At 42.0% G+C, this 20,710-nt stretch overlaps 1 protein-coding gene across 1 annotated transcript; it reads left to right on the forward strand.

The window, feature by feature from the left end:
• The first annotated feature begins 12,096 nt into the window (after window positions 1-12,096).
• LRRC14B (leucine rich repeat containing 14B) lies at window positions 12,097-15,496 on the forward strand. Its single transcript, XM_054164300.1, has 2 exons — window positions 12,097-13,001; window positions 14,575-15,496. The coding sequence occupies exons 1-2, from the start codon at window positions 12,097-12,099 to the stop codon at window positions 15,215-15,217; spliced, it is 1,548 nt and encodes a 515-aa protein (XP_054020275.1). The 3' UTR covers window positions 15,218-15,496.
• Window positions 15,497-20,710: the final 5,214 nt, after the last annotated feature.

The raw sequence follows: 20,710 nt of genomic DNA on the forward strand, positions 1-20,710 counted from the left end.
TTTTCTGAGCTCAATATACACACAGTAAGAGTCAGAGATAAACACTAGGGAAAATACAGCTGTGCTGTAAAAAGTCATGCCTTGAAGCCTTTGAAGAGGAAGACATACAGAGACTTGTTTCTCTGAGCAGGATCTAGACTGGGAGGCTTTGAGCCTGGAGACTGGTATGGAGACAACTGGTGTGGTGCCAAAACCTGAGATCCACACTTATCAAAAGGCCCATGAGGTATGCTCCTGAAGATGATTAGGCTGGGGACCAGGGTTTTTTTAGCCTAGAGAAGAGGAGACTGGAGTGAAATCTTATCAATGCTTACAAATACTTAAAAGGAGGATGTCAGGAGGATGGGGCCAGCCTTTTTGCAGTGGTGTCCAGTGGCGGGACAAAAGCTAATAAGCAAAAAACTTGTATATAGGAAGTTCTATCTAAACATGAGGATGAGTAACTTCTCTACTTTGGGGGTGGTAGAGCACTGGAACAGGCTGCCCAGAAACTTGGTGGAGTCTTCACTTCTGGAGTTATTCAAAGCATGTTCAGATGCTGTCTTGTGTAACCTGCTCTAGGAGAACTTCCTCTGGCAGGGGGGTTGGACTAGATATCCTCTAAAGGTCCCTTTCAACTCCTACCATTCTGTGATTCTGTGCTTCTGTGATTTGGTATGTTCTCTTTTTGCTTGCTGGCTGGAAGTGCTGAACAGATACTCCAGTTTTGCTGGGACAGAATCCTGGGCCAGCCATGGGCTACAGACCATTAGCAGTTTGGAGTCAGCCAGGGTAGCTGACCTGAGCTGGCTATGGGTGTATCTCAGATCATAAAGGTCATCCTTACTAGAAAAGAGGAAGTTTGCTGAGGAGAAGGGGGATTTTCCTGCTTGGGATTTTCCTGAGCCTGATTATTTTTCTTTCTTCTGTGGAATTGCTTTCCCATTTAGTATGACCACTGTACATTTGCTGGGCTGAGTATAACTTTGTACAATTTATTTTGACATTGACATTAGCTTTGCTGTTTCATTAAATTGGTTTTCATTTCAACTCATGTATCTTCTCTCCTTTTGCTGATCCTCCTTGTCTGCTGGGGAGAGGTCATTAGGTGACAAAGCAACTGCTATAGTTCAGCCCCACACACAGGTTAAACATAGACAATGGAGAAAGGGAACAGGTCTGACAACTCCAGTAGCTGTGACAGCCAGACTCCTCAGAACAGAAATCCTGAGTGGTAGCAATTCCATGTAGAGGCAGTAAGTCTCAAAAACCTCCAGGAGGAATGGTTATAAAGTTATAGTAATAATGTCTGTAACTCTGCTGGACTGAGGAATCATGTCAGTATCAGAACATGACCAAGCATCGATGTGTCCAGAGGGGAATAACTGTATTGTTGATGGAGAAAAATGAAAGCCTGAGAAGAATGGAAGCCTAAAGAGAATCTTTTCATAGATGAGATAAGGAAGTACTGCAACTGCAAATTATAAGATGAACATGCACATAAGTTGAAGTGGAAAGCACATTCTGAAGTTACATGCACGACAAACTCATGTTCTTTACCCATAGTAGTGTTGAAAGATAGTTACAACTGTAACTTTCTCGGGCAGCTGGCACCATCTCAGCAATTTCACCACACCCTTATCACTGAAGCTTCCCTTTCTGTACCAGCAAAGAGTCCTTCAAAACCAGCTGGAACCAGATGGTACAATCAAGTTCCTCACAAACAAAGTGATGAGCTAACCAATGACTACATGAGGAAAGAAGAATTCAAAGTTTAAAACTAGACGCCATCAGAAAGACCCTCCAGGATAACAGGGATGATGCAGAAGGGGGAGAGAAATTATGTAAATTATTTATGGGAACTGATTCTGAAAATATGGCCTTTTCCAAGAAATACCATGGTTATGTGAACAAAACATGTATAAATTAACTTACCCCTCACCAAATGGTATGCACACGAGGTGGAACAATCTCCTGTGCATCCAGCAGTGTATTAAAGAATGCCTGCTCCTTAGAACTATGTTGGTGTTAAGGAGTTTCATTCCAAACTTTCAGTGGCATTTCTGGCAATCGAGATGGGACTTTGCTTCTGAATCTCAACAGATCCATGGGATCGTGGGACATTCAGCCAGCACCAAGGGCTTCTTGCAGGGAGCCTCTAATCCCTGGACTGAAGAATTTGGAAAAAGTCTCCTGGGAAAGGTAAAAAGCATTCTTGAGAAAAAATAAAGGGACTGCCTGCCTGTAAAGTGCAGGGAAAGCCACACAAGGTTTGGCTATAAAGATAAAAGAGGTTGTGGCTTATAGTCCCACTTGAAAAGTGCTGCAAGTCTCCAGCATCTTGCTGTTTTAAGTATCTTGTCTGTGTATTTTGTTTTGTGCTACTGTATTGTTTTAGTAAGGTTGTACTGTTTTAATACGGGTTCTACACAATCTTGGGATGCAGAGATTTTGAAAGCTGGTCCTCTGATTTGTATATTAGGACACTGAAAATATTAGGGGGAATCCCATTGACTCGTAAGAAATTGACTGAATACTACAATAATTGGCAGATGATGTATAGATTGGAGGATCAAGGGGGAAAAAGAAAAGGCCTTAAAGTATAATAATATATTACAAATTTACAAATTATATTGTTTTGTCAAAGGGCAGAAAAGTGGGGTGAAATACCATACATGGATTTGTTCTTTATGAAATTATCATTCTTCCTGTTCCCCTGCTCATCCTCTTATTAACTTCCACCTCTACAGATGAGCTCTACCTCTTCTGTTCTGCACTCCCCATTTCTCCAGTGTCATATGTACAAAGGTTTCAGACATAATCTTCCTGGCTAGCAAAACTGACTGTGTTTCAGGATGCCTTTCATCATTCATTGCATTCTGGCGTTCAAGGTGTTCTAATATAGGCTTTCAACAATCCTTTTATGGTCAGCATCACCGTACGTAGGTGCTAAAACACAGGTCAGCAAAATGTCTTTGCATTTGCCTTATTGACAGCTCAGGAAAGAAATTGAAAATCAGTCAGATAAAGCAATAATGGCCTCTAGTGGTGAAAGCAGCTGGGATCGTTTTAAAAGTGGAACAGGCAAGTTACACTCAGTAGTGTCTTTCAGTCTTAAACAACAGAACAGTCCAACAAAACTTAGCTGGCTAAGCTATGAGGCTCAGCTTTCATAATCACTTAGAAAACTTTGTAGCATCCTATGCTTTCCCTTTTCACACTCTCCTTTCCAGGAAACTGGAAGCTATCTCCTGGGAAGGCTTCTACAAAGGAAGAATCCTAGGATTCTACAGAGGTTGCTCAGTGATCATCTTAAAATGAGAATGAATCAAAACCCAGGAGAGAGCAAGGATTGTGAAACTCTGCTTGATATGTGATGTTTATGAGGAGATACTGTGCTGATAAGGTGAGGCAATCCTCCTGAAATTGCAGAAGTAATGCCAGCAGCCAACCCAGACACTTTGTTGTAAATAGTGTATAACTTACAGTAAATTAATCCCAAAGACACTCATTAACCAGAATTTACAACTCTTGGTTTGCAAAACACACTAGTGTGTTGACATCTTTTGCCTCACTACAATATTATACCTGATCTGGGTATACCTGCATTAGCAAGGGGTGTGGATTTGATGATCACAGAATCACAGAATCAGCCAAGTTGGAAGAGACCTCCAAGCTCATCAAGTCCAACCGATCACCCAACCCTATCTAACCAACTGGACCATGGCACTAAGTGCCTCATCCAGTCTTTTCTTAACCACCTCCAAAGATGCCAACACCACCACCTCCCTGGGCAGCCCATTCCACTCTGTAAAGAACTTCTTTCTAAGATCAAGCCTAAACTTTCCCCTGCACAGCTTGAGACTGTGTCCTCTTGTTCTGTTGCTGGTTGCCTGGGAGAAGAGACCAACCCCCACCTGCCTACAACCACCCTTCAAGTAACTGTCTATGGCACTAAGCTTTCCCCTAAGCCTCCTTTTCTCCAGGCTAAACAACCCTAGCTCCCTCAACCACAGATAGAAGGAGGAACACACAGTAGCTCCAAATAAGTGTGGAGAAGAAAAGAAAGTACCGGCCGCTCCTGTTTCTTGCCAGGAAAGAACCCTTTGGGGAATGACAAAGGAGGACAATACCAAAAGCTGAAAGAAAGGAGCCAGAAGATGACAGAAGGAACTAGACTGTGAGGATTACAGGGATGAGGGAGGAACACCACTCAGCTATTAGATAGAAGATGACAAATATGGTCCATTTCAACAGGAGCAGCATTATGTCAGGGCAGGGATGAGGAAGTAAGCTGTCTCGCCAACTCTCCATCTCCCAGAAATAGGTAGGGCTTCTTAAGCCTGATGTCAGCTCAGTTTGGCAGCTGTTTTTATTCAAGGACAAACCTGTTGATGCACATAGATTTACAGAGCAGCATGCTATCTACAGGCAAGGAGAAGCCACTTGGAAACTTCAGGGAATAAGGGGAGTGAGAGAGACTGGAGGTCACAACCTGGAAGTTTACTTATGAGTCCCATAGTCATAGATACTAGACAAAGACAATATCACCCCTTATGAGAACAGAAATGGACTGGGTTTTGGTGAAGGCCTGCTTACCTGCTGTTCAGCTACCCCACAAGTTATCCATCCACCCCCACAGAATCATAGCATCAAAGACTCATTAAGGTTAGAAAAGACCTCTAAGATCATCTAGTCCAAAAGACATTTGAGACATTTCACAAAGTATTATTTGCCAGAATAAACTAAGACTGTGAGATTCACAGAGAAAAGCATGACACAGAAAAGCACACAATTCATGGTGGGAACATACAGAGATAAGAGACTGGAACATCCATACAAGAGCAACTAACTGGTAATGCAAAAGTGTAAATATAGAAGTCAGGAGCCTGGGAGGAGACCATTTCAAAGCATTTTTAGAATCAAAGAATCATTAAGGTTGTAAAAGATAAGAGTAAGGAATCCTCACCCTCTAGGGTGAGGCTTTGGAAATATGTATGTGTGGGTAGGAATTCAGCTTTGGTTATTGGGTGATATAGGAGTCTTTTGTACCTATCTACCTTATCTTCCTCTAAGATCAGCTTTACCCATTTCAGTCTTCATTTTTTTTTCTACCCTGAACATTCACATGCACATATTTTAGCTACTTCCCCCCCCATTCTTAGCTACTTACCTCTTATCAGTACAAAGCTGATCCTTCTGTTCAGGCTTCTTTTCTGTTTTCAGTCATGAGTACACCTTTCCTGACTTTCAGGATTCCTTATGTATACATATGCATGCTTCCTGAAAGCACAATGCGGAATTCAGCAACAGGAGGACCACTCTGTAAAATCAGCAACAAATGTCTCCTGCAGAAAGCAGAGGGTTGTGTCTGTCAGTTTCTTTTCCATACTATGAAGATGCTAGACCAAGTATTTTTTGCATATTTCTTTAGGAAGTTTGAAATTGTTGAACAGAAGTAGAAAAGTGGAATGTAAAATGCCACATAGGAATTCTTCTGCTGTTCTTAATTTTTAAGCTTAAATTAATCCACCTCTAATGAAAACAATGGACAAGATTAAATGCAGTTCTACTGGAAATGTAACAAAATGTTAAACCAATAGAGATAAATCAGCTAGCTTTGAAGTCCTAATTTTGGCAAAGTAATTTGTGGGGTTTAAGCTTCTTCCACACTTCTAACCATCTGATAACCCTGTTTCTGCTTAAAAGAAAAGAAATGCAAAGTTATGTACAAGACAAAGCGTTGTTCAAACTGGGACAGCATGTGCAACTCCAGAAAAATTCTCCTTTCACATTCACCCTCTTTTGCATTTGGAATATGTAAATCATTTAGAAAGTCACTACACCAACACCTCTATAAAGACTCCACGAGTTTGTAAGTGCTGTAAAAACTGCTCTATAACTTGTGTCCCAAGAACTTGTTTTTGAAAGACAAAGCAACTTCAATTTTTATCACCATTATGAAAACACAACTGAGCAGAAGGTCCACGGTATCAATTCCTTAAATTAGCCTAGGTAAACTCAGTACTTTCAAATAAAGTATCAGCAGAATTTATAGAATCCTGGCATTGCTGTCATGTGGAACAATTACTAAAGTTAAAGAGGAGGAAGCAGCTATGGCTTCTCTTGCACAGAACTAGGATATTATAGTGTGCTGGGTGGAGAAATGGCTGAAGATCGGGGCTCAAAGGGTTGTAATGAACGTGGCTACATGTGGCTGGTGACCAGTCACCATCAGTGTTCCTCAAGGCCCAGTTACTGGGCCAGTTCAATATTTTTATCATTGAACTGCATGCAGAGGTTGAATGCATCATTAGTGAGTTTGCTGATGATACTCAATTAGGAGGTGCTGTTGACTCCTTTGAGGGACGAGAGGAATTTTGAAGGGGTCTAGGTAGATTGTAACAGTGGGAAACGATCAATGGCATGAAATTTAACAGAAAAAAATGCCAGATTCTGCACCTGGGATGCTAGACATGAGTCTAAGTTTGGAGAGAAGAGACTGGAAAGCAGCCCTGCAGAAAGGGTACTCTAGGGGTGCTGGGTTACCACAGGCTCCATAGGAGTCAGCAGAGTGACCTAGCATCAAATCTGGCAAACCTCATCTTGGGGTGCATCAAATGCAGCATGGCCACAAGAGATGATTATCCTGCTGAGTTTAGTATTGTTGTGGCCTCATCTTGACTCCTATGTGCAGTCCTGGGCCCCACAATTAAAAAAGGATGTGAGAGTACTTGAATGCATCGAGAGGCAAAAGGGCTGGAAAGAATTTCTTGTGAGGAGCAGCTGAGGACTTTGTATTGGTCTACTCTGGAGAAAAAGAGGCTGAGGGGCAACCCTGTTGCTCTGTACAGCTTCCTGAGGAGGCAAAGTGAAGAAGGAAGTACTGATCTCTTCTCCCTAGTGTCCAGAGATAGGACTTGCAGGAATGGCTCAAATCTGCACCAGGGGAAGTTTAGACTTGACATTAAGAAGGATCTATTCACTAAGAGGGTGGTCAAACACTGGTTTAATTTCTAAACCCTCTTGGTTTTGAGTCTCTTGAGACCAGCTCTATATGCAGAATCAAGTGCCAAAATGGATTACTCATCCTCAACTACTTAAATTTGATACTTTCCCATTGGTGTCTCCTTCTCTCCCCACCTTATCTTCTGTCTTTGGATAATAGATACATATATCAAGGACATCACAGTAAAACGAGGACCAGAATATTTATCAAAAAAAAATAACAGCTACAATTTTTTCCCCCTCTAAAGAGAGTAGGAATAAAGACAGAAGTGTCAGATACTTCCTTGCTCTCTACAATCACCTCTCAACATTTTAGTGATTTCTGGATTTGTTCCAAGTTTTGTAGCAGAAGAAGCTTTTTCTTCTTAATCCATTTGACTCCTTTCTGGTAGAGGAATCCCCCATACACAGTGAGCTTTCCTTTAAAAAAAATGCCTCAGCCTGTGAGGACTCAAAAGGAAACTTCCAGATTGTGACCTCCAGTCTCTCTCACTCCCCTTATTCCCTGTATGCCTGTAGATAGCTCGCTGCTCTGTAAATCTATGTGCTTCAACAGGTTTGTCCTTGAATAAATACAGCTGCCAAACTGAGCTGACATCGGGCTTAAGAAGCCCTGCCTTATGTCTGGGAGATGGAGAGAGAAAAGAAGAGACCTGGCAAGACAGCTTAAGACTTGCTTACTTTCTCATCCCTGCCCTGACAAAGTGCTGCTCCTGTTGAAATGGACCATATTTGTCATCTTCTGTCTAGTATCTTAGTGGTGTTCCTCCCTCATCCCTGTAATCCTCACAGTCTAGTTCCTTCTGTCATCTTCTGGCTGCTTTCTTTCAGCTTTTGGTATTGTCCTCCTTTGTCATTCCCCAAAGGGTTCTTTCCTGGTGAGAAACAGGAGTGGCCCGTACTTTGTGTTCTTCTCCACACTTCTCTGGAGCTACTGTGTGTTCCGCCTTCTCTCCTTCTAATGGTGGTCAAATGCATGAAATTTATTGGAATTCCTAAACCATAACAGCATAGCTCAGCAGAGCACACAGGATGTTGGAGGTCCATATGCTAACTCTACGCTGCTTCTTTTCAACAAAGGGCTGCAAGTAGCTGGGAAGATTTCCTAAAATGGAAGGAATTTGCAAGACACCTCATGTACCACTTTATGAATGTGACTGCACACCGAGTTCTGCTCCTGTTTCTCCATCTTATTTCCATGCAATACTGGTGTAACCTTACACAATAGGAAGAGTTACCAGGCTTTTGCCTTTCAAACCAATATGTGGAATCACAGAATCACAGAATGGTAGGGATTGGAAGTGGGCTGTGGAGGTCATCAAATCCACACCCCTTGCTAATGCAGGTATACCCAGATCAGGTATAACATTGTAGTGAGGCAAAAGATGCCAACACACTAGTGTGTTTTGCAAGCCATGTTGTAAATTCTGGTTAATGAGTGTCTTTGGGATTAATTTACTGTAAGTTATACACTATTTACAACAAAGTGTCTGGGTTGGCTGCTGGCATTACTTCTGCAATTTCAGGAGGATTGCCTCACCTTATCAGCACAGTATCTCCTCATAAACATCACATATTAAGCAGAGTTTCACAATCCTTGCTCTCTCCTGGGTTTTGATTCATTCTCATTTTAAGATGATCACTGAGCAACCTCTGTAGAATCCTAGGATTCTTCCTTTGTAGAAGCCTTCCCAGGAGATAGCTTCCAGTTTCCTGGAAAGGAGAGTGTGAAAAGGGAAAGTATAGGATGCTACAAAGTTTTCTAAGTGCTCATGAAAGCTGAGCCCCATAGCTTAGCCAGCTAAGTTTTGTTAGACTGTTCTGTTGTTTAAAACTGAAAGACACTACTGAGTGTAACTTGCCTGTTCCACTTTTAAAACGATCCCAGCTGCTTTCACCACTAGAGGCCATTATTGCTTTATCTGACTGATTTTCAATTTCTTTCCTGAGCTGTCAATAAGGCGAATGCAAAGACATTTTGGTGCACGCTTATTGAAACCAAAGCAATAACTGTATACCTTTTGGTGACCTGTATTTCATAGGTACATAGGGTACAGTGATGCTGACCATAAAAAGAATGCTGAAAGCCTATATTAGAACACCTTGAATGCCAGAATGTACTGAATTTTACTTTTGGTTACAATTTTTTTAACTGATTTTGCATGACTTCTTGTCAAGATGTTAAGTAGTTTCCCTTGTTTTTCATCTATAGCAGATGGTGCCACAGCATTATGATCTTTATTTCAGTTTTGTAAATGCTGAAAACAGCACCATGTAACTGATCCCAGTAGAAAAGGAAAATGTACAAAGCGCTTGAAACTTGCATGAGTTCTAGTGCCTTTCACAATACAAACAGCTACTGATTAAGGCATATGTACAACTTTTGAACTGCTTAGCCAGCATATTTTGACCTTTTTACCTGCTTTTCTAGTACATTTGGGGCAGTGGTTGAAAAGTTCCAAGATAAACTGGTCTAGTAAGCCATCCTGGATTTTTGGAATCACAGAATGGTTTTGGTTGGAAAAGACCTCTGAGATCATCAAGCCCAACCATTAACCTAAGATCACCATGGCCATTAAACCATGTCACAAAGTGCCATGCCCACACATTTCTTGAACAATTTCAGGTATGGTGACACCACCACCTCCCTGGGCAACCAATCTCAATGCCTGACCACTCTCTCAGTAAAGCAACATTTCCTAATATCCAAACTAAACCTCCCCTGTCACAATTTCAGGCCATTTCTTTTTGTTCTATCACTTGACATTAAGGAGAAGAGACCTACCCCCACTTCACTTGCAACTTCCTTTCAGGTAGTTGTAGAGAGTAACCAGCAGTGTTTGGACCTGGCCACCCAGACACTTCTTAACCTAGAGACGCATATACTCATCCAAGTCAGGAACAGCTAGTGTCTCCAGGAGGATGTTGTGAGAAACGGTGTCAAAGCCTTTACTAAAATCAAGAGACATGACATCCACTGCCGTTCCCTCATCCATTGAGTGTTTCACCTTGTGGCAGAAGGAGATCAGATTCATTAAACAGTTCCTGCCCTTTATGAACCCCCAGTGACTGGGCCTGATCATCTGGTTGCCCTGAACATGCTGGATAATAGCACTAAAGTGACTTTTCCCATGACCTTTCCAGGCTCCTAAGGTCAGACTGACAGGTCTGTAGTCCTTCGTGTCCTCCTTCTGGCCCTTCTTGTAGATGTATTTGCCAATCTCCAGTCATCTGGGACCACTTAACCAGGACTGGTGGTAAATGATGGAAAGTGACTTGATGAGATCTTCTACCAGCTCCCATGGTACCCCTGGGTGTATGCCATCTGGCCACAAAGACTTGTGGGGCAGTCGTTGGACTATGGGGGGCTTCGTTCTGCTCCCCATCCCTATCTTCCAGCTCAGGCAGATGGGTATCCAGTGAACAACTGTTCGTACTACTGAAGACAGGCAAAGAAGGTATTGGACACTTTGGCCTTTTCCTCATCCTTGACCACCATGTTGCCCCCTGAGTAAAGAAAAAAATTAACAAACAAACAAACAACAACAACAAAAAACCAACAAACAAAACAAACAAACAAACAAACAAAACCCACAACAACACAAAACCAAACCAAAAATCACTCCAGCAAATATAAATGCTCCAATTAACTGTCCCATTGGTCACACAGCAAAAGACATGAGAGGACACTGTAAGAAATTTATCCAATCTTGCTTCCCCTGGCAGGCAAGTACCATACTCAAAGAAAAACTATCCTCTCTTCTTTTGTGACAGTTGGGGTGAGATATATTTTTCCTTTTTTCCTCCTGCCTGAAAAAGATGAGAGACTTTGAACATTTCCCCATTCTGTATCACAATGGAAATGTGTTTTCACATATAATAGGAAAGGAAAAAACCAGCTGTTGTTCAAACCAGTAACAATAGGATGCTTGCCTGGGAAGTTCTGAGAAAGTTTTAACTGTACTGTCTTATTCAACCTATCTTAATCCTCAGTCTCCTGTAACAGGCAAGTGTCCTAGCCACCAGGGCTCTGAGCTCTTCTAGAGTCTCTAGTCTTTTCTACTGTATTTATCTATTCTTTGCTTACAGGAAGAGCAAATTAGAGGGAGTGTGTAGCTCAGTAATTGCAATGGCTCAGTCTTACCTTATGACTATAGTTTTTAGGAGAACCTCTATGACAACTCAGAAATCTTCCCAACTGACATCAGTATGTGAATCCCCAGCATACCATATTTCTTGGAAGAAAGTGGAATACATATCACGTTATGTGTGTAAGATGGAATTCTGAGTGCTCTTCTGTCTGGCATAGATTCAGAAATATTCTCACAGAATCATAGAATGCTTTGGGTTTGAAGGGACATTTAAAGGTCATCTAGTCCAACCACCCTGCAATTATCAGGGACATCCCCAACCAGATCAGGTTGTCTGATCTTGAATGCCCCCCAGGCATGGGGCTTTCACCACCTCCCTGGGCAACCTGCTCTAGTGTTCCACCATTCCCATAATAAAAAACTTCTTCCTAATGTCCAATCTAAATCTATCCTTCCCTAGTTTACACCCACTGCCCCTCATCCTATTGCTACATGCCTTTGTAAACAGTCTTTCCCCAGCTTTCTTGTAAGCCCCATTTAGGTACTGGAAAGCTGGAAGCTCTCCCTGGAGCTTTCTCTACTCCAGGCTATACAACTCCAGCTCTCTCAGCCTGTCTTTGTAGGAGAGGTGTTTCAGCCCCCTGATCATTTCTGTGGAACTCTTCTGGACCCTCTCTATAAAGTCCATATCCTTCTTGTTTTGAGGGTCCCAGAGGTCATGTATGCGTGCTTCCCTGATCTTCTTCTTCCTGATGGGCAGTGTGCAGTACTTAGCTGAGTTAGCTTTGTTATAAACATGAGGGTTTAAATGAAGTAATGCTCTCTGGCTGAAAGACTCACAGTTAACTGCAGAACCACAGTGTACTCCAAAATAGGAAGCAGAGGATCAGCATGTGACTTCATTCTGCTTTTAGCAGCAAACAGCAGCTGCAGACAAAAATAGAAGGTGATAAGCAACTAAAGTCTTTAGTTAAAGGCAGAAGACAGTCCCTGTGATGGCAAGGAGTCCAGAGCAGCAATGAAGTCTCTCCGATTCATTAGTGCTGAAGTATTCGTGTCAAATGCAGAGTTTGCCAGGAAGAGGCTTGGTGGTGTTGCTCATAATCTTTTTCCTCTTCTTTTTAAAGCCAGCTATTTACTAGAGCAAGGGGAAGTGATTCATGACTTGGTAGAGAACTGGCCACTCATTGACCTTAACATGAGAAAACTTCTGGGAACTACTGTGGACTGCCAAGAAGACTTGAGCCATAGAACATGCTTAGTCTGCTTGGAAAGCTGTCTGACAGGGCTGAGAGACTATGTGCTGAACCGTTCTTCTCCCTACATGAAAAGGTTGAAAGTGGTCGACCTGACAGGTATAAAAGATGTGGAAGTGCAGTTTTGTGAATGTAAGAAGGCAATGGGTAGATGGGCCAGGACACAAATGATCTCTAAGATTTGTTTAGACCTACTGGTTAACCTGCGGCAAACACAGTGCAATCCAGATACCTTCGAAATCAGCATCGATGTGCTAATTGACTTGTTTGTTACAGAGCGGAACTATGAGCTGGTAGTGCAGGCTCTGCTGAAGAAATGCTATTGTCCACTGAAGATCTGCTGTGTGGCATTCAGATCTGACAACCTGGCTTTGCAGAAATTCTTCTATATCATAAAGCTCACCGATCCCTTAGCGCTGCGCAAACTGGAAATAGTTCACAATGTTCGCTTGGAAATGGAACACTTGGAAATACTCTTCAACACTATGCACTTCCCTCTGCTGATGTCCTTGACCTTGCCAGCACGAACGTTTAATGTGAGGAGGTTTACAGCCACAGATGAAGAGGTGCTTACTAACATTGCAGAAAAGATGGGTGAAATGATGCAGCTGACTGAGCTGAGTGTATCATATTCTATACTCACAGGAAGAATACAGAAACTGCTCAGGTAATCTGATCATCCTACTTTCAGCCAAACTGCAAAGAACAGCTCGTTGTGCCATCAGCTAGCCAAGGATCTCTGAGAACAAGGGAAGTGAATATATACCAGGGTCTGTGTGGGAAGGGGCAGCGGGAAGCTAGGAAAGAGTGTTTGTTGGGTAGGAAGCCAATGAGTATCTAATAGACTCAGAACTGACTGTTCTTATCAGTCTTTCTGAGTCCAGCTGATGAGTATGATGAGAGAATACTTTTGCATACCAGATAAGAACAAGGTACACCCAGATGGTTGTGATTTGCCACATTCCTGAGCTTATACCTCAGTCAGTTTAGGCTGACCTTTAGTGCAAGACTTGGATCAAATTCCAAGTATTTTTCAGGGTCTATAGTGGAGTTTTGCCCTCTAAAAACGAGGATAAATAGGTAAGATTCCACAGATAGTGTATTTTGGGGTGTTCAGGGGTATAGCAGACTTTGATTTGAGATATTGATTTCATTTCTTTGTTTTGTCTGTGGGTCTCAAGGCAAGAGAGATCTGATGCTTTTTTGTGCTATAAAGTAAGCTAAATATGAATATTCATGCTGAATTCCAGGGGAAAATTGGCAGTTCTCAAAAAAGATAACAAGGGGCAAGTGAACTGTGTCCATATTTGAACAAAAATTACCTAAATGTATGCTTTACAGAACTTCTAACAACAACAACAAGAAGGCAGACAAAACTCTAAAATTACTCGTGTACTATTTAGTTTAAAAGTTGAGTTAGAAACCTTCCACTTGTACTGTGCTAGGAAGATGTAGAAATTGTGAATAGCACACTGTTTATAGTGACAGAAATAAACTACAGTTTCCTAACCTTGATCCAGCTGAGGTCTGTGGTAAAAGTCTCACTAAAATTTAGTATGTGTTTGTCTTGATTGCCATCTGTCCAAACAGTTTTATATTCAGCTACAATGTTTCCACATAATCTCGGGTACACTTCTCCCAGCCTTCTTCATCAGAAGGTCTCCTTGCAACTTCGTAAAAATACAACAGATAAACCTCTTGGGCATCTAAAAAAACATCGTGGAAACAGAGCTAGAAACAAAACCAGAAGTGTGAGAATAGTCCTCAAATTTCATCTTGCAGCGAATCCTTCCTTAAGGGAAATGATCCAAATCTTTGGAATGGTAACAACTTCCTACAAGAAGCAGCCACCAATGCTTTTGTGCTAGTAATGATCTGCTATTAAGTCAGCAAGCAATGCAACTGGTTACAAAATAGACGCACGGGTTGTTACAAATTAACCCTCGTTAAAACAACACAATGCCAAGTAAAGTAGGAGCTAAATCGTGGAACTGATTTCAGAAGGAAAATACACTTGTCATTGTTGGCACACGATTCTAATTCTCCAGAGAGATAAGGTGCAGGCGGCGGGGGGGGGGGGGGGGGCGGGGGGGGGGGGGGGGGGGGGAGGGGGGAGGGACCAAAAAAAGAAGGCTGTTGCAGACAACTGTATTCATAATGTGGATAGTTGTTGGAACTGTTGGAAATGTAGCTTTTCAATGGTTTATGCCTTAAAACCGTTTCTCTCTTTAATTCTGCAGCCCACTGAAAACTCCACTGAAGATGCTGGATGTTTCTAACTGTTCACTGAACTTTGCTGATATGGACTATTTAGCCAGTAGTTTCCATGCTAATCACTTAGAAGCCCTGGACCTGAGTGGTCATGATTTAACTGACATGTACCCATCAGCATTCTTTAAGCTTCTTAGGCATTCCTCTTCAGTGCTCAGGAGTCTTACGCTGGAGGACTGTAACATCCAAGACACTCATGTCAACATGTTGATTTTAGGTTTAAGCCCTTGTCAGAAACTACAGGAATTCAAGTTTGTTGGAAACCCTCTGTCATCCCAAGCACTTAAACACCTTTTCACATTTCTCTGTGAGTTACCAATGCTGAGAACTGTGGAGTTCCCAGTTCCACGGGACTGCTACCCTGTTGGCATCACCTACCCAATTGATGATGCCAGTCTCTGCAAATATGATCACCAAAAATACGACAGTGTAGCACAGGAGCTTAAGCTCATTTTACTACAAGCAAATAGGGAGGATGTGAAGGCTTCAAGTCCACTCTTTGGCAGCTATGATGCAGCTGTTCAGGAGACAAACAACGAACTAGGAGCTTATTTGATCAAATCCTTCAAAGAGACTTTAGAAAAGTTCACTACTTCTCTTAAAATGAGTTAAATGTGTAACATAGTGGTGATGAGATCCTCTGTCAAATCAGAAGTTAATGTAGTCTTTTCTAGAACAGAACCTTCATTGATCAGTTTTGAGATGTCTCATTTCTTGACTGAATTTACATCTGTTTGAGTAGCTTCTAATCATCTAAGGTACTTTGTGCTATATCTATTACATACACCCTACATAAGCACAAGGGAGCTTATTATTTTACACAAAAGCATGCTGTTTCTCAGTAAAACAATAGGCATTTAAGCTTTGCTTATCCTCTGGATTTGGTAGTGAGGCTTGTAGGGCCACAGGAAAGAGAGGAATGCCCTTGCCCAAGTCCAGTAGGATGTCACAAAGATTGTCTGCTTAGCCCCACTCCCCACCTATGGTTTCCTGACTGATTTTTTTTTTGTTTGCCTTCTAAATTCAGGAGTCTGTGTTTTATCTGGTATATTCCCAGAAGCAGGGGATGTATAGGAATCTCCATATCTCTGCCTCTTTATTCTGCAGAGGCAAGCATGATAAACCTCCTTTTGTATGAGGAATTACGGAGTTTGTCTAGTACCTTGTGCTGGTGAGGAGCAAAATTACCATCCCTAGAGGAGATCAAGAGTGGATTGGATGTGGCACTTGGTGCCATGGTCTAGTCATGAGGTCTGTGGAGACAGGTTGGACTTGATGATCTTTGAGGTCTCTTCCAACCTTGGTGATACTGTGGCAGCAAACCAAGTGGTAAGCTGAGAGCAGAGGACTCTCTCCTGCTTCCACCAGCAGTACAAAGCAACCTAAAAGGGCTCTTGAAAAGTGTATTTTACAAAGGTACACCAGGACAGTGGTACACAGCCATGTTTGTGATGGCAGAAGGGTGGTGCCTCAAGCTGCTCCCTTTGTGAAATCAGCTTCTGGGCTGGTAGAATGCACCTTGCTGATTTCAGCTGTTTTAAAGCCAGTCTAGGACAGTGGTAATAATGAAAAAAACCAAACCAAAACAAAACAAAACAAACCCACAAATCAAAACAACCCCACAACATGATTTGGTTGAAAACATGTAGGAAAATTAATCCAATGCCAATTTGAAAAATGTGGAAATCAGACAGATGGATTGCTGAGAAACTAAGATCATCTGCATAAAATACTGCCCTCTTCTCCTAGGGCTGTGGGTTGCTCTGCTACAGAATTGCAACTGGCACCTTGAAGAATCACCTTTATCTGGAAAACTCAAGTGCAAGAAATGTATTTGAGTAACAGACAAATCTAACCCCAAACCAGCACAGGTACTGCGTTGTGATGTGGTAAAAGGGCCAACAGGGTCTCAGGAGGCAGCATTTGCCCACAGGGGCTATGCTGCAACGAGTAGGAGGGCTGCTACGGTGCACCTGGAGGCTTGGGGTGTGGGCCTGGGTGGAGCTGCTGCAGGTGCAGATCTTGGTGGTAGTGGTAAATGCTCACCTGGAATATTCTGGGCTCCCCAGTTCAGGAGGGACAGGGATCTACTTGAGAGAGTCCAAAAGAGGGCTATGAGGATGATTAAGGGACTGGAGCACTGCCTTACAAGGAAAGGCTGAGAGACCTGGGGCTTTTTAGTTCTGGAGAGGAGAAGACTGAGAGAGAATCTAATAAATGTTTATAAATATTTGAGGGCTGGGTGTCAAGAAGACAGGGACAGCCTCTTCTCACTGTGATAGGACAAGGGGCAATGGATGCAAACTACAGCACAGGAAGTTTCACCTTAACATGAAGAACTTTTTTACTGTAAGGGTCACAGAGCACTGGAACAGACTCCCCAGAGGGGTTGTGGAGTCTCCTTCTCTGGAGACTTTCAAGACCCATCTGGATGCATTTCTGTGTGGCCTGCACTAGAATATATGGTCCTGCTCTGGCAGAGGGGTTGGACTTGGTGATCTCCAGAGGTCCCTTCCAACCCCTAACATCCTGTGATCCCGTGAACTGGGAAGAAGGCTATAATGGGGAGGAATCCCTGGGTAGTATGCAAGTGATATGTCTACTTGCCGTCTTATATTCAACACTATGGACAGACCAAAGAGAAAGATACTAGCAAATCTTACCTGTTGTCCTCCAATTTGAAACTTCTGCTCATAGCCTCTGACAATTCTGAAAGAGTCCAAAGTATAGATGTAGAACTAGAGATACACAAGTTAATGCCAAGCACCTTGCCATTAAATATATTTTACCAGTTCATGAAAACTTGATTCAGAACTCCAAGTGAATGTTGTAGCAGGAGTTGAGGTATTGTTGTTATATCAAACATCATTATTAAGATAATAAAATGAGCTTACTTGAAGTAATACTGTATCTCATCATCTGAGGTTAAGACATAAACTCTTTGTGTTTAGGCCTGGCTGATTTGTGAAGCTTTTTGTTTACCACCATTACGAAAATGCAAGCAGCTACTAACCTAGATTACCAAAAAAATATATTAAAAATTAAAAAATAAAAATAAAGATAAAAAGTAATGGGCTGAGTACTAAGCAGAGCTTCCAGATTCCACAGCTTGCATTTCAATGATCTTTTGATGTCATCCTAGCACACATTCTTCCTTCTAATGTATTATATTGATTAAACACATGATGGTACACTTGAAAAAGAGTTGACATGACCATCTTCCAGTGACTTTATCTACCCCAGAAACTGGCAGATTCCTTGAGGTTATGAGTATTCCAGACTTTAAGATACCTGCTTCATGTTGTTTTCTATTTCTGAGACCAGAAATGTCACAATAAAGATTTCTATCTATGGAATTGAACAACAGAAACTGTGGAGCAATCTCTGAAGCCTACAGGTATTTATCAAGTGTTTGGTTATGAAACCACTACAGTTTCTCTTGCAGTCAATGTGCTGTCAGTATCAAACCAGTACCACAAAGTGATTTTACTTCCTTGGAGATCACAACCAAGAATGCATCAAGATAGAAACTTCTTTGTATTCTGCTAATACACTTCTGAGTTCCTGGCCTGATAATGTGCAGTCTTGTACCCTTGCAGAATGAGTGTGCCTTTGCTCACTTGAAGTATGGGAATCCTTTATTGAACTGAAGATTTTTATTAATAACACAGTCATTGCTCTAAGAAAACATTCCTTCTTGCCATCAGTTCTACCCCAAATTAGCATACTGATTTCCTCTAAAGGCTGATGCACTGTAACACTGGTGTACTGTAATTTACATATACATTGCTTTTCAAAAGCATCACAAAAGTTACTTCAGTTGGTTTATGTATATACCTCTCATCTCATGAAACAGAAGACTTAGGTCTTGCCCTTTGTCCATTTCTGTATTTGTGTGCTAAGCAATGAATAATGTTGTAGTGAGGTGGGTGTTGGTCTCTCTTCTCTAGTGATAGCACAAGAGGAAATGGCATCAGATTTTGCCAGGGGAGGTTCAAATTAGATATTAGGAAAACTTTCTCTACTGAAAGAGTGGTCAGGCATTGAAACAGGCCACCAGAGAGGTGGTGGAGTCACATGTAAATATGGTGCTTTAGGACATGGCTTAATGGCCATGGTAGTGTTAGGTTGACAGCTGGACTAGATGATCTTAGAGTTTTTTTCCAACCAAAGCAATTCTATGATTCTATGAATAAATTTAGAAAAATAGTACTGCTTCCTTCTCCCTTTTCTTCTCACCTACATCCATTGTTTTTGCCTACTCAAAACGTCTTTCTACCGCATTCTCAAAAGATCTTAAGTAATTTGTTCTCTTCATTGACTTTGCTTCTTTGTAGTTTTAGACATCTCTTCAAAAGGACAATGGAATTAAATCTCAGCTGTGCTGTTACATCACAATAATCTACTGGCAGCATAACAAAACAGTTCAGATGTAAGTTGTGGAGACAACTGATTTGCTGTTTGAAGTAAATTACCTGTAAGAAGGTTGTACAGAGAGGATGCTTAGTTTTGGTTTCTGAACACAAGCAGATATTATAGTCCCGATTCTCCTTTCTGGCTGTGAATTCTGTTTCAAATCCATCACCCCAGCAGAAATGTCAGGCTTTAAATTGAAGGTAGTTATGAGTATAGACAGAGGCAAAGCCACAAGGGACTGTTCAAGGTAAGGGATGGATACCCCACTGGTTGTGTTGGTGAGGAAATATTGCAACCATAACTCAGAATCATTTGAGAGGAACACTGGAAAACACTGAATTAATGCACAGTACTTTCATGAAATGAAGGGCAATGAGGACTGAAAGAACCTCACTGGAAGGACTCAGGTAAGGATTGGGATGAAAACAATACAAGGGGGGGTTTACATGGCACAGTAGTTGTCACTCTGTAGTCCTGTAAGAAAGCCAGGCCACTGTTGGGTGGTGGAAGAAGGAGAAGGTGATGACAAACACTGTAAGATCCTGGGAGTCAGGGGAGGGAACAGAGGAAGGCATGGAAACTATTGTGTGCTGAACATTTTGCCACAAGCTTGATGACAGGAATAAAGTGGGTCAAGTCTCTCACTGGCAGTAATCAATGTTGTGAAAGGCAATGAAGAAATCCAGAAATTAAAGAAGTATTGGCTTCAGTATGATGAGTGAGTCCTCAATTAGTCCTTGATTAGGTGGGCTGGATAATAGGTTGAACACGATGATCTCAAAGGTCTCTTCCAACCTATTCTATTCTATTCTATTCTACTCTATAAATCAAGGCCAGATGAATAGTTATGTGGTGGGAAAGTCCAAGCCAGGATACTCCAAGTCCCAAAGAAGTATGCTAAGAATGTGCAAGCTAGCTCCCTTTGCTAGTCAAGATGGAAGGATTTGAGGCAGGAAGAAAGCTGGCAAGGCAGAATGGCTATTGACAGGAGAGAGAAAATCACACATGTTCAGTGAAAGAGACATCCAGAGGTCAACCCCCTGCTTGGGGAAGGGCCATTCAATAGACAAGGTCTGCCACAGCCTTTCTAAGAATGGAGATTTCCTAATCTTTCTGGGCAACTTTCTGCTGTGCTGCTCACCCTGGGAAAATGTTCGCTAAAGTGTAACTCACCCTTCAAGTGTTGTGACCATTGTCAGGCTGAGAGATGTTAGGCTCTCTAGCCTGGAATAGAGCAGGCTGAGAGGGAATCTTATCAGTGGATAAAAATATCTAAAGGGTAGAGGTCATGAAGATGGGGCTGGGTCCATTCCAGTGGTGCCCGGTGGTAGGACCGGGGCAACAAGTACAAAGCACAACACAGGAGGTTTCACTTGAATGGAAAGAAAAACTTTTTTTCCTGTGAATGTGCCAGAGCACTGGATCAGGCTCCCCAGAGATGTTGCAGAATCTCTTTCTCTGGAGAGATTCCAAACCTGCCTGAACATGTACCTGGACAATCTGGTCTAGATGTATCTGCGTTAGCAAGTGGGTTGGACTAGCTGATCTCCAGAGATCCCTTCCAACTCCTATCATTCTGTGTTTCTAATAATGTGCTGTTGCTGTGTGCAAGTCCTATAAGAGACAAAATCCTTTGCTCCCTTTTGTGAATTCAGTGAGTTAGGACCTGCAACTCTGCATGACAGATTA

This window comes from Dryobates pubescens, chromosome 9, assembly GCF_014839835.1.
Source record: "Dryobates pubescens isolate bDryPub1 chromosome 9, bDryPub1.pri, whole genome shotgun sequence".
NCBI lineage: Eukaryota > Metazoa > Chordata > Aves > Piciformes > Picidae > Dryobates > Dryobates pubescens.